Raw genomic sequence first — 14,199 nt, 5'->3', positions numbered from 1 at the left:
TCCAATATATATACTAGTTGCCTATAGGCAACAGTGGTCCAAAAAGGGTTCATAATAATTGTTTTTAAACAACATTCGATTAACTTTGAAGTGGGACACCCCCTACGGTCAAAGGATTCGCTTTCAATTAGAATTTTCTTTATATATTTTGCCAGGTAAAATAGAACATTCTCTTTCCAGTTAACCCCGATCCATATTTAGATAATATATATTTTTATAACAACATTTTCTATACTATTTTCTTTAATTTGTACCTAAGTATATATTTTATATTTTCTTTATTTTGGTTATGGTTGTAAATTATGTAACATTTAAAACAAACACATTTTTCTTATTAACCCCTCATTTTTTCCTAGTAATTGATTTCATTGTTGCTAAATGTAGAACATTTCTTTGTGTAGTAGAATTCGAAAAAATAAAACAGCAACAAATTGACCGTTTAAATTTAAAATTAATTTCTATTCTATTGTTTTTCAGGCATGGGCAAAGAGGTGGAGAATCTCATCATGGAGAACAATGAGCTCTTGGCTACTAAGTATGCAAAATCATTCATATTGTTGCAACACATATTAACCTATTTCCGCTTATCTTTCATTTTTCTTCGCACAGGAACGCTCTTAACATTGTCAAAGATGATTTGATAGCCCGAGTTGATGAATTAACCGGCGAAATTGAAATCTTACGTGAAGAATTGAATGCCATGCAACAGTCAAGGAACAAATTACGTACCAAAGTCCAAGAATTGGAGGAAGAATTGAAAAAGACCAAAGAACAGGTTAAGCAACAATGTACGTAGAGAGCATCGAATACTTGACTTGCCCAATCACTTTTAAATACAATTTTTATTATTCTTTTTCCTTTGTTGCAGCCGACAATGACCAAGACGAGAATGATGTGCCCTTGGCCCAACGTAAACGTTTTACACGTGTCGAAATGGCCATGGTACTCATGGAACGTAACCAGTACAAGGAACGTTTAATGGAACTGCAAGAGGCTGTGCGTCTAACCGAAATTCTAAGGGCATCACGTACCGTAGATAATTTAGATAAGAAATCAAAGCAAAGCATTTGGAAGTATTTTAGTAATCTTTTTACGTAAGTTGTAATTATGTTTTGATGCGCAATTGCATTCTATTAACCTTCTTTCCCTTTGCAGCCCCTCTAATCGCCCACCAGAACGTGTCAGCGATGGCCAAGGGGGTGGACCTATTTTTCGTTACTCAAGCCCATCCCACTCCCATGGATCCCCCAGTCGAAATAGCGACAGTCGCCTTGCCATAACTGGCGGTCGCGATGGTCCCCTACCACACCCGGCAAGCGCTGGCCTAGCCAATGCTTTGCCCAACAAAGATTACACCGAAGAGGGTACGTCGGAACGGGCCAGAGCCAGACGTCATGAACAATATCGCCAGCTGCGAGCTCATGTCCAAAAAGAAGATGGCCGCTTACATGCATACGGCTGGAGTCTGCCAGTGAATAAAACAGAAAAGGAACCCCAAACACGACATTCTGGTGGTGTACCAGTGCCAGTCTATTGCAATCCCTTGGCCGAGGCATCGCCGCACATGAAAGTATTTTGTGCAGCTGGTGTTAATCTTAATGGTGGTTTCTTCAAAAATGGCCAGTGTATTATACCAAGTAATTCACCGTTTGCTCCTCGTTCTACCGCAAAAATTGCCGAAATAACTAGTCCCTCCGCTGAACATTCGGCTGAGGCATTAGATCGACAAATTACTCGAGCCAGCCTTGAACATTTAGAACCGGAGACACAACTGACTCCCTATGTCTGGATATGTACCAGCACGCATGCAGCCAGTACTGTAACGGTTGTCGATGCCAATCAATCGGCATCGGTGTTAGATGTGTTCCCGGTGTGTGCCTCCCATTTATTGTGCATTGCCTCTGTTCCCGGTGCCATGGAAAAAGACTATGCCTTATTGGAAAATTCCGAAGTCATAAAGGCTGGCGAAATGCTGGAGAGGCCAGGCGATGGGCCCGAAGGTCTCGGCAAAGTAGAATTTGTACGTGTTAAACCAAAATCGGATAAAAACAGTAATACCAAAGATTCGGCTGAACCTGTCCTGGAGGTGAATGCCGAAACGCCAGTCGAGGAAAAGGCTAAAGAAGCTACAGAAAAATCCAATGAACAGAACGGTACGGCGGTACCCATTGAACCCTTGGGCAATGTTAATGAAATCAAAATACGTCAACCCATACCCGGTGCTCCACAACGTCTTCGCAATGAAACAAATAATGCCGCCAGCACGAATGGCGATGCGCTCACTACGGTGAACGCCACCAGCAACAACAACAATTCATTAAGCCAACAGCTACCTTTCTCAAAACCAAATAATCCCATATTGGGAACAAAGGATCGCCAGGAGGATGCCATGAGTTCGGTTGGTCCAACCATGTGGATGGGTGCCCAGGACGGTTGGTTGTATGTGCACAGTTCTGTTGGCCGTTGGCATGAATGCTTGCATAAAGTTCACTTGCCGGATGCCGTCCTAGCGATAGTTCATGTTGAATCACGGGTCGTGGTGGCCCTTGCAAATGCACAATTAGCCGTGTTCCGTCGCCAAACAGACGGCCAATGGGATCTGAATAGTTATCATCTAGTTACGCTAGGTGACCGTAATCATTCGATACGTTGCCTCTGTGTGGCTGGCGAACGCATATGGGCCGCTCATCGCAATAAGATATTTATTGTCGATCCGATTTCATTGAATGTCATCCATTCGCTGGATGCTCATCCGCGCAAAGAGAGCCAAGTACGACAGATGGCGGCAACAGGTGCTGGTGTGTGGGTATCGATAAGGTAACAAGAAAACAATTTGAAAATGTTATTTGCTCTAGGTTTTTATATGAGAGTTTTATATTAATGTTGTTATATTTATTTTTTGTTTTCGATAGACTGGATTCCACATTACGCCTGTATAATACCTACACATTTGAACACAAACAAGATGTTGACATTGAACCGTATGTTTCAAAAATGTTGGGTACTGGAAAATTGGGTTTCTCCTTTGTACGCATAACGGCCTTAATGGTCTCGTGTAATCGCCTCTGGATAGGCACAAGTAATGGCGTTATTATTTCTGTACCTTTGTCGGAGGGTCAAGGTAAGGTATTTAGTGACTTATTAGAGGGGATAAAAACTGAGCAACAAATAGCTAATTATTTTGATAGAATTTGGTGTTGTGGGAGGGGCTCAAATACCTCTGCACTTTCATATGCAGAATTTTGTAAATTTGGCAGAATTCATCAGGGGTTTTCCTCTTAGTGGTACCAGCAATAATTAACCTATTAATATTCCCTTCTCCCTTTTGCAGGCGATCCCAGTACTCAATTGCCAACATGCTGTATGGCAAATGCTCAATTGTCCTTCCATGGACATCGGGATGCAGTTAAGTTCTTTGTGTCCGTACCATTGCGACAAAATAACAGCGCTCAATTACAATTTACTAACAAACGGCCCGATATGTTGGTAATGTGTGGCGGTGAAGGTTATATTGATTTTCGCATAAGTAAGTACCTAGCTCTAAAATCAATTTATATAAAATTGTTTGTACGTATGTAGTGGCCTATATAGAAGTAGTATTTAGCTGGAATACTTTGGTCTGGTTTCAAATATTACATTTTTGTTTCTTACAATTTAAATATATTTATTTTGTTGTTCTTATCACAGGACAAGAAAGATCTATAACTGATGCTAGTGATAATGCTGCGCATTTGATAGTTTGGAAAGTTGATTCGTAAGAAATTCTCTTATTTTTATTATTTTGTTTCTGTTTTCTGTTTATTGTTTTTTTTTTAATTCTTTGTTGTAATATTGAATGCGGCAAAAATCTAAACTAACGTTTTATTTCTTCATTTGTTTAGAACATTTAATTTATAGTTTGTTGTTTACAACTACTATTTGAACCCGTTAATCTAATTCTGAATGCAACGATGGCCTATGATCTTGAAAAACTATGGGTCTCTCACATTATAACGCCATATTAGCGCCAATATTTATGTGTCGTCTTCATTTAATTGTTGTATTATATAGAAAATGATTGGAAAAATATCAATTCGAAATAAAGCAGTATTATGTGACCTGATATTATCTGAAAATTGCAAAATCGCGAATAAAAAGGTTTATATATATTTTTTGTTTTTTTTATGTACGATGCAACATTTCAAGAAATTGGTGTTTTTCGCGTTAAAATTTTGCACTATGTTTCTATGCGTTTTTGGGTCAACACATTGGCTTTTCGGTATAATTTGCAGTTTCGTACTTTTTTTTACACTTGTTGGTTTTCTTATTATTTTACACAATTATCAATTTGGCTAAACACTCGTTGAAGGACACTTATTAAAGAGATGTTATGTTTTTATAAAAAAATAAATTATTTTGGTTTTGGTATTATTCACTAGATGTCTTAGTTCTTTCACGCTTTGGTAAACTCTTATTATTTTAAAATTTCTATTACAATCCAACTACCAAATATGCGCAGATTATATGAATATCAAAACAAAATTAAACATTTGTGTATTATAATTTAAAAGACAGTTATTTTTTACCGGACATATTTTGTACATACACATGATTCTTTATTTCTAGAGCGACGCATCCATAATACCCTTAGCCTAGAAATGTATAAAACCAACGAACACAAAATTTTGATTATTAATACCATCGAATTTTCGGAGAGTTTACTTTATTTTCTCGATATATTTTCCACGCTCAGAAATTTTTTCAGCGGAAAAAAAGCGTTTGGCTACCATATGCTACAAAAAAGTATTCGTATACATTAATTTAGGGTAACCCCGTGTCAATTTTACAACGAAAACGCTAAACAGGAATAAATTGGTTTCCATTAAATTTCTCTTTCGAGATGAGCTGCATAAGTTGCAATGAAGAGGAAAGCCAGAGAGACGCGTCTTACCCACGTCTTTAAAGCATTGTAAAACTATTCATTTTAAATCGATTTGATAACAGAGACCCGGAAATAGGGTGTAAGACGTATTACCGATTCCCAAATGAATACCCGCAAATTTACCCAATTTACCGGGTATTTACCCACTGCCCATCTCTACCAGAGCCTAATTTCGTTGAAATTTTGAGATTCGGATATCCCAGTGGCCGGAAATCATGCCGCCGTCAAAAAGAAGGACTTTTCTTTATTTAGCCGATCTCTTCTTCATTGGACAAATATACCTTCTTTCTGAGAACATGCGAATACATCACGGACAGAACACTCGGATAAATACAGGCATATGTTTGTAACAGGCAAAATGAATCGCGATAGACCCATGGTACCTTTTGAGAATATACATAGAATCACTTGCTGAGTCGATTTATGCATACCCGCCTGTCCGTCCGTCCGTCCGTCCATGAAGTACAGGTCGCATTTATGATCCGATTTGAATGAAATTTGTCACAGCTTACTTATTTGGTCCAAGGACCAAACCGATTGAAATTGGAGAAAATCGGTTCAGATTTAGATATAGCTCCCATATATATTTTCGTAAGATTTTTGGTAAATGATGCACCAAACTCCCAATACTTGTCCCATCCAATCAACATTTTGCACAGCGTACTGGCTTAAGGGGACCCCACCCATTCTCGATTTTAATTTTTCAAGATTTTCAATGGGCTGGTAAATGAATACAAATGCTTGTTAAGGTTTGTAACTTTGCACATATATAATTGAAGATTTAAAAGAGAAGAAAAATAATTTACAAATAATTTTTGTTGTTGTTTTTTGTAATTAAAGAAAAGTCCTTATTTTTGATGGCGGGGATGATAACTCCTCACTGGAACATCGGAATCCGAAAATTTAAACGGTGTTAGAAAGAGTACATGTCTGGCTCTCGTATGAACTAGGATTATTGACTTCGCTCTAAAATTAACAAAATGGTGGACCTTTGAAAAAATATTTTTGGAAAATCGCCGATTTTTTACCAAAAACCAAGTTAAAAAATAAGGAAGCTCTTCACCGATTGGCTTTATCCTAGTTCATACGAGAGCTATACACTCCCAGAGAAACGTTGCAAAATTTGGAACCGATTGGATTATTAGTTTTTGAGTTATCGTGCCCGCCATTCGCAAAAAAATGTTTAGAAAAAATGTTAGAAAGACATGTACTCTTTCTAACACCGTTGGAATTTTCGGATTCCGATGTTCCAGTGAGGAGTTATCATGCCCGCCATCAAAAATAAGGACTTTTCTTAAATTACAAAAAACAACAACAAAACAATAACAAAATTTTTTTGTAAATTATTTTTCTTCTCTTTTAAATCTTCAATTATATATGTGCAAAGTTACAAACCTTAACAAGCATTGGTATAGATTTACCAGCCCATTGAAAATCTTGAAAAAATAAAATCGAGAATGGGGGGGGGGGTTCCCTTAAAGTTTGAGAAGCCCTTCAGCCGTCACTTGATGCTGACACAATAAATCGGCTATATCTTCAAGAGTTCTTGAGATTTTCACTTGAAATTTTGTAGAGACATTCTTTAATCAGTGTAGATTCGAATTATATCAAAAAAAAATTTTGACCCCGAGAATGGAGGGGTCCCCTTAAGTCCAGTTTGATGTCCGTGAAGTTTAGTTAAAATCGTTTCAGATTTAGATATGGCTCGTCCGATTTTATGTAAATGGTCCACCCAATATTTGTCCGATCAAGACAAAATTTTGTGGAAATCGGTTTAGATTTAAATATACCCCCCATATATAGTTCCGTCCGATTTTATCTAAATGGGGCACCAATCTCCCAAAAATTGTCCGACTGAAACAAAGTCTTGCACAGCGTTCTGAGTTAAGTCCAGTTTAATGTATGTGGATTTTTTTAAATCAGTTTAGATTTAGATAGTTTCGTCCGATTTTATGTAAATGGTGCACCGAGGAGCCTACGACTGTTCCATATACACGAGATAAAATTGTGATCAGCACACTGTGCTGCAGCATACCAAATGGTATATACCACGGTTGCGAAGTTTTGTGGAAATCGGTTCGGACTTAAATATACCTCCCATATATAGTTCCGTCCGATTTTATCTAAATGGTGCACCAATCTCCAAAACAATCTCTGAAAAAAAATCTTGCACAGCATACTCAATTAAGTCCAGTTTAAAGTCTGTGGACATTTAATCCGTTTAGATTTAGATAATTTCGTCCGATTTTATGTAAATGGTGCACCAAGGAGCCTACGACTGTTCCATATACACGAGATAAAATTGTGATCAGCGCACTGTGCTTGCAGCATACCAAATGGTATATACCATGGTTGCTAAATTAGGTCCAGATGTATAGGGGAGAGGATCAACTTTAAACAGCGCTCTCGGTTTAAAATTTTTTCGACCCGCAACCAATTTTTCTTATATGCCAATCTTATTCTTTATCTGCGTAAACCATTTAGGGACTTGACAATTGGCTTGTAGTTTATGCAATGTGATTGCACTTTTTTAAATGTTTAGTTTGCAATTTTAATATGATTGTTTTAATAAAAACGTCTTAAAGATGCTACATCTGTATTTTAATCAAATTTACACACAATATGGCAAGTTGTATAAACTAAGTGTACACACAATTTTTGCATATATTAACAAATAACAGAGCTTTTTTGTTTGCACCATTTCACAATATTAACTAAAATTAAGTTATTTATTGCTTTAGTAATCTTGAATTTATTTATTTTTCTTCTAGATGACAATGATATGGAGAAGAGCATTAATTTGGAGCAGAATCAGACAATCGAAAATCGCGGTGACAAAAGTTATTTGATTGTGTGGCATGTTAGTCAACGTTAAAATGCATGCAATTGTTGTTTAAGACACTAAAGTTGTTTTTTTCTTTCTTTCATAACTAAACAAACCAACCCCCCTTCTCATCCTAATCACTAATATATTTTAATTATATAATTATTAATAATTTATGTTTTATATATATTTTGTATACAACAAATGAAAATTATTATAGATAAATTTAAATTGTATTCATACAATTAAAATGAAAACAGAAACAAAAAAACTAAATAATAGTAGAATCATACCATAACACCATCACCAAAACAAAGTAAAGTAAACATTTTAAGTAGCAAACGCATGAAGCAAAGGACTAGATAAGAAGGATAGAGCTTTTAAAAAATAATATTTTTTCTAAATATGAAAATTAAATAATTAAGGCATTCAAATTTTATTTTCGATTAAGTGTTATGTTTTGAGCTTTGTTTTTAAATATGAAATTAAAGCTTTATACATACAAGACAAACAAAAAGAAAATAATATACTTTGAAACATATTAGGAAAAGACAACAAAAGCAACAACAAACAATGGAGATAATTATTACATAAATATTTATATTTATACATACATATATTTAAATTACATATTATGTAGACAAGTGATATTGTAACCTCCCCAAAAAGATGAAGAAGAAGTAAAACCATAGAAAACAAACAACAAATAATTTATTAAATAAACCACAATTTAAATTAATAACAAAACATAAAGATACATTATTAATGAAAACATGCAGTTAGCAAGAAAATATATAAATTAATATTTTGAATCTTTCTAAACAAAAAACAACTCACTTATAACAAATCAAAATCCCAACTAATATTTCTTTTTTAACCTTCTCATATCTTTCTTTATGCATCACTATATTCCTTTGTTTTAATTAGTTTCTTTTAAAAAAGGTTATATTATTTTCTATGTTTATTTTATTTTTTTTTTAATCTAAATTTACCTCTGTATATATAATTTGAAAATCACTGTATATTATTTTCTCATTTAATTTAGTTATACGAAAACAATTAACAACAAAAAAATATATAGATTTTATTGTTTTAAAATAATTTGTTAAATTTGTTTGTAAGTTTTTATTTTAAATTAAAATCTCCCAAGAAAATCGATAAATTTCTCAATTATTAAAAGGGTTTACATTGGTTTGTTGTAGACCCCTCTGTTCGTTTCCACGACAGAGAGGTCTACGATCCTCAGCCCATTGTGTAAAAGCAATAGGGCTGCTACAACAACAACATTGGTTTGTTTGAATTTAAGACTTAATGGTGTCGCAGAGAAGTAGGAAGAGGGCCCAACTTCCTTCTATTAGACTTTTTGAGACTCTTCCGAGGATCAAAAAGATTTAGATTTGGTAAAAACTTACCAAATTGAGACGAGACGGATACGCAAAAGCATCAGATTTTATCGATGAACTTTGTGATGGAGAATAAGTCAATAGTCTTTGTCCCAGATACACTCTAATCTAACGACGCTCTAGATGATGAAATCAAACATTTCAGGGTCAAGACTGGGTGAAAATTCTTACACTAATCTTTTAAGCTGTATTGGATGTAACCTTTCGTTCGTTCCGATAGAAGTCGCCCTTATACGAGTTGATATATCGCAAATAGATCCATGTCCATTATTTCTTTTAAAGTTCCTCAAAAACTTTTTCCTTGATCAGATAGAATTACTTATTTGATATGTATTTTTATGCGTTACTCACTTAGCTTAGATATTTTGGTAAGTCAAGTGTAGTTTTCGAAAGTAATGGTTTGTTGGTTCCGATAAACGTTAAAAAAAGACTTTCCGGCTACGCTATTTATCGTTGATGATAAATTTTTATCAAAAGTGTGAAACTTCGATACCATCTTTTAACATGAGGGAATTGACTCAAAGTTCGGCTGGGATTTTTTTCTTGTGAAGATGTAAAGATTCAAAATCCTTTACTAACCCGAGAACTTATTTTTTTACTAGTCTGTATCCGTGCTCAGTCACCAAGGAACTGAAGCAATTGATGTTTGAAAGAGGATAAGGAGGTATCAATCTATTGTGAACGAGCTTGTAGAAATTGCACAAGTCAAAGTTTTTACCACGTATTATAGATCGACTAGGCTGAACATATTTGTACACATTTAGTCGCAAGGAAAACTAAACAATTTGAAAAGTATTCATTTTCTAAACATGGCTGTGGAGGGACACGAGTGATATTGAATATTATTCGGTATTGAATGTTCATAGAATTTCAATGATTCTTATAAATTAGTAATCAGTTCAAAAGATGAAAATATTTCTAGTTAAATTGTATTTTAATATCTTTTCTCTCTCTCTCTTTTTTATTTACCTTTAATTTTTTTTATCTATATAACACATTATTATGCCTTTAGGTCAAGTATTGGAAAACAAATATATATGCAATATTTTTTATAAGATCATATTTTTGTTTTGTAAATATTACAACATAAAATGTTTTTTTTTTTTTTAATAAAAATAAAACCGAAATAAGTATTGATGATAAAACAAAAGTAAAGGAAAACACACATATAAATAGTTACTTATTGTCGTAAATAAAAAAAGAATAATAATATAACGAAAAAAATATATAAATGAACGATTCGAAATAAAAATTAATTTGCCTCAGTATTGAGTTTTTTCCAGTAAATATTTTACTGATGATTGATTTTTTGTATTTGTGGTAAGTAGCTTCTGAAATTTAGATTTCTCCGTAACAATGAAAATATTTTCTATAATAAAATTATGAAATTGGGAAAAATTATTTCTGTTGGATTGTTGAGATACGTAGTTATGGAAATTTATATTAATGTGTACTTAAGTGTACAACATTTTTAAAATTCGGATTTGGGTGAACCTATAGAGTTCGAATCATTAAATTTGAAATTCGTTTTGGATCAATCAAATTTAGTAAAAAAGCTAGATTTTTATTGCAGTCAGAATTGATGCGTAGTGTTATGATATGGAGATAGTTTTGGAAATACGTACTATATGAGAACAAAAGTGCTGAATGGGACTCAAAATTAAATTATAGTCGATATTGGCGAGTAGGTTGATAAGCTCTTCTGACATATGCAGTAAATATAAACAACTGAAACTAGGTGAAATCTCCAATGCCACAATTGCGAACTGCTGCAACAGAGTGCCTCTTCATGACCCTAGCGGATAATCCACTTGAGGAGACGAAGATCTTTCCCTTACGACAATCTTTGAAAGAGGTTAGGATATCTCTAACCAGCATTTGGTGGATAAAACTACCACACTCAGGCGCGTCAGAAAGGATTTGCATAATCTAGAGTGTGGTCCAAAGATGTAATAGATCAAGAACAATGGTGGGCAAAATTTCTCTTAAAAATGTTTAATATATTTCACGGGATATTTGTTATTATTTTTAAAACATAGATAATATCCGCAATTCTTTTTATAAAAATTGCGGAAAATTTTCCAGAAAGGTTTATTTTTGTTTTAACATAAAAAATGTGGAACGTGTGGTGTGCAAGATATAATAGATCAAGAAGCCTATCGAACAAATATATATTTCACGGGAGATTGTAACTTTTAGAAGTAACCGCAACTTTTATATTGGGATAGATCCAAACAATGCTTGAACATAACTGCAACAATAACAACCAAACAGTTAAGTAATATATTTTTTCAAAGTAAATAAATAATAAGTAAAAAAATATTTTTTCAAACACAAAACAAGTTGTAAAAAAATATTCATAAAAAAAGATTTTTTTAATTACAGAAATATATACATATATATAATAAATGTATAACGAATTTATAAAAAGTGTTCTATTATTCAATTCATTTTTGAAAAATATACATATTTCGTTATCTTTCGAATTCAAAACGGAAATAAAAATCCGTTGTTTTTTTAATATAAAACACAACGCAAAGCGGCTGATAGGTGTTTAGGTAAAGCTCTACCATGACACAGTGTCGTATGGCGCGTCTGCTGGTCGATAACATTGCAAATTCTTTCCGATAGAATTTGTTTGGGCCAATAGTATGGCAAGGCTGAATGTAGTAATACTTATTTACAGTCCATATTATTATTGCCGGTAGTGCATTTCTTATTTGCATTTTTTATTATTCAAAAATAAACAATCAATTATTGGAATTGGGCGTTACCCCTAGAAGTATTGGAATCTTCGGGACTTTGTAATATTTTTGTGAAAGATGTGAGTAAATATGAAATATAATAAATATCTAATATCAAAATCAATAATGAGACTTCATTCACTTTATTTGGCAATGTATTAAGTCATCGCACATTGATTTTTTGGGGTTTGAGACAAAGGTCATTTCCGACAACCGAATGAATCCAATCTTTTAATACTTGCCAAAGTAAGAGTGTGATAGGTTGTGTTGAGTATTTCGTTGTCGTTGCTTCTATTTTGAGATAAGAATGTGAGAATAAGGTTTCATTGACATTTATTGTATTTTTTTTTACTTGTAGATAATAGAAGTACGTACGGTGGCAAAGAAGTGAACTAAAGAGTTGCTATTGAAACGGAACACATAATGGCTGCCGAACGTTTGGATGTTATTATTTTTGGCGCATCGGGATTTACCGGTAAATATACAGTATTTGAAGCTGTTTCCGTGTTGGCCGATTTAAAATGGGGTATTGCTGGCCGTAATCGCAAGAAACTGGAAGCCGTCCTCGAAGATATGGGAACCAAGGCAAATAAAAATCTCAAGAACACACCCATTATAATTGCCGATATTGACGATCAAAGTTCACTGTTGGAAATGGCCAAACGTTGTCGAGTTTTGGTAAATTGCTGCGGACCCTATCGGTTCTATGGTGAACCCGTTGTACGCGCCTGCATTGAGGCTGGTACTCATCATGTGGATGTAAGCGGCGAACCTCAGTATATGGAAACAATGCAATTGAAATACCACAGAGAAGCCCAGGAGCGCAACGTGTATGTTGTATCGGCATGTGGCTTTGATTCCATACCTGCCGATATGGGAATTGTATTTATTGAAAAGAACTTCGATGGTATTGTCAATTCGGTGGAAACCTACTTGCAAAGTTATACAAAGGGTGGTTCTAACAGTGGTGGTGGCGCTGGCATTCACTTTGGAACATGGGAAAGTGCTGTCTACGGTCTGGCTCATGCCAACGAATTGCGTGGAATCCGACAAAAATTATATTCTGAAAAAATGCCACGCTTCGAACCTGTGCTCAAGCATCGTCCGTTAATTTTCCGTTCGGAAATTGTAAATGGTGTATGTCTACCATTCCCGGGTTCTGATCGCTCGGTTGTTATGCGTTCGCAACGTTTCATATATGAACAAGAGAAGAAGAGACCAGTTCAGATGCATGCATACGTTGCATTCGGATCATATGTTACAGCATGTTTAGTGGCCCTGGCGGCTGTGTCTTTTGGCCTATTGGCAAAATTCTCATTAGGGCGCCGTCTCCTATTGAAATATCCAAGACTGTTTTCTTTCGGGTTTGTGTCGCACGAAGGTCCATCTGAAGCTGCCATGGAACGAACTTATTTTGCAATGACAATGAAAGCATTAGGTTGGCCCAAAACCGATAACAACAATCCTCCAAGTGGCGCACCAACAAAATCGTTGATGGTTAGAGTGTCGGGTCCAAATCCAGGCTATGGTGCCACATGTGTTGCCTTACTGTCTACAGCCAAAACAATTTTGAAGGAAAACGATAAAATGCCTGGCACAGGTGGAGTTTTACCACCCGGCGCTGCTTTTGCCAAAACCAGTTTGATAAGTGAATTGGAGAAGCATGACCATGGCATGAAATTTGAAATATTGGCAAACAAGTGAATTACAAAAAAAATTATTTTTTGTAAAGAACATATTTTACATGTGATTTGAATGAGGCCCGATGAATAATTAACCCGTACACGTCCCCGGGCATTGAAATACAGAAGAAAAACTAATTATTTGGATTGTGAAGTGGTGATAATTCTAGAAAATAGTGTCTTATACATTTAAAAATAAAAAAACCGCATTATTCTTTTTATATATAAGAAAAACAAAGAAATGTGAACTAATATAATATATTTAAAAATATATAGGTACTAATGCCTAACATGGAATTATGAATGAAATTTTATGATTTTATGTTTTTGACTAATAAAGACTAAAAATAACAGAGCACAATATTTCGTACGTTATTGCAATTTCAAATGTTAAAGTCAGCCGGAAAGATAAATAAACAAATTAGAAAGTATCCGTACATTTCGTCATTCAATCCGATTCACAACACATATAAATAGTAAAACATGTGTCAAGTTTGAAATTTAGGTGAAAATAATTAAATATACAAGGTGTATTTAATAAGGTGTATGCATCAGATACAACAACAAATATTTTACAAAAACAACATTGTTGTTATAGAAATTAAATTGTCATGCTGACAATAAG

General features: G+C 34.4%; 2 protein-coding genes across 11 annotated transcripts in view; both read left to right on the top strand.

Moving 5' to 3' along the window:
- Nucleotides 1-7,799, top strand: part of LOC133323636 (JNK-interacting protein 3) — a 33,615-nt gene extending 25,816 nt beyond the window's left edge. For 7 of the 10 annotated variants that reach the window (XM_061532554.1, XM_061532552.1, XM_061532557.1 and 4 more), the window contains 7 exons: nt 478-535; nt 610-788; nt 869-1,094; nt 1,156-2,817; nt 2,913-3,121; nt 3,332-3,526; nt 7,693-7,796. In XM_061532554.1, the coding sequence (XP_061388538.1) occupies nt 478-535; nt 610-788; nt 869-1,094; nt 1,156-2,817; nt 2,913-3,121; nt 3,332-3,526; nt 7,693-7,796 (2,633 nt within the window). Of the gene's footprint in view, nt 1-477; nt 536-609; nt 789-868; nt 1,095-1,155; nt 2,818-2,912; nt 3,122-3,331; nt 3,527-3,687; nt 3,759-7,692 lie in introns of those variants that run through there. The other 3 variants (XM_061532559.1, XM_061532558.1, XM_061532553.1) reach the window with 2 other exon arrangements.
- A 4,516-nt stretch (nt 7,800-12,315) lies between these two features.
- Nucleotides 12,316-13,618, top strand: LOC133323634 (saccharopine dehydrogenase-like oxidoreductase). Its single transcript, XM_061532548.1, has one exon. It carries the CDS (start codon nt 12,316-12,318, stop codon nt 13,594-13,596), a length of 1,281 nt encoding a protein of 426 aa, XP_061388532.1. The 3' UTR covers nt 13,597-13,618.
- Nucleotides 13,619-14,199: the final 581 nt, after the last annotated feature.

This window comes from Musca vetustissima, unplaced genomic scaffold (assembly GCF_032173495.1).
Source record: "Musca vetustissima isolate MV318-11 ecotype Yass unplaced genomic scaffold, APGP_CSIRO_Mvet_v1 utg7861, whole genome shotgun sequence".
In the NCBI taxonomy this organism is placed as follows: Eukaryota; Metazoa; Arthropoda; class Insecta; order Diptera; family Muscidae; genus Musca; species Musca vetustissima.
The sequence above is the reverse complement of the archived record's forward strand: the minus strand, read 5'-3'. Positions and strand labels throughout refer to the sequence as shown.

Bases quoted from the DNA above. Each gene is read 5' to 3' on its own strand.
- LOC133323634 (XM_061532548.1), top strand. From the start codon at position 12,316: ATGGCTGCCGAACGTTTGGATGTTATTATTTTTGGCGCATCGGGATTT.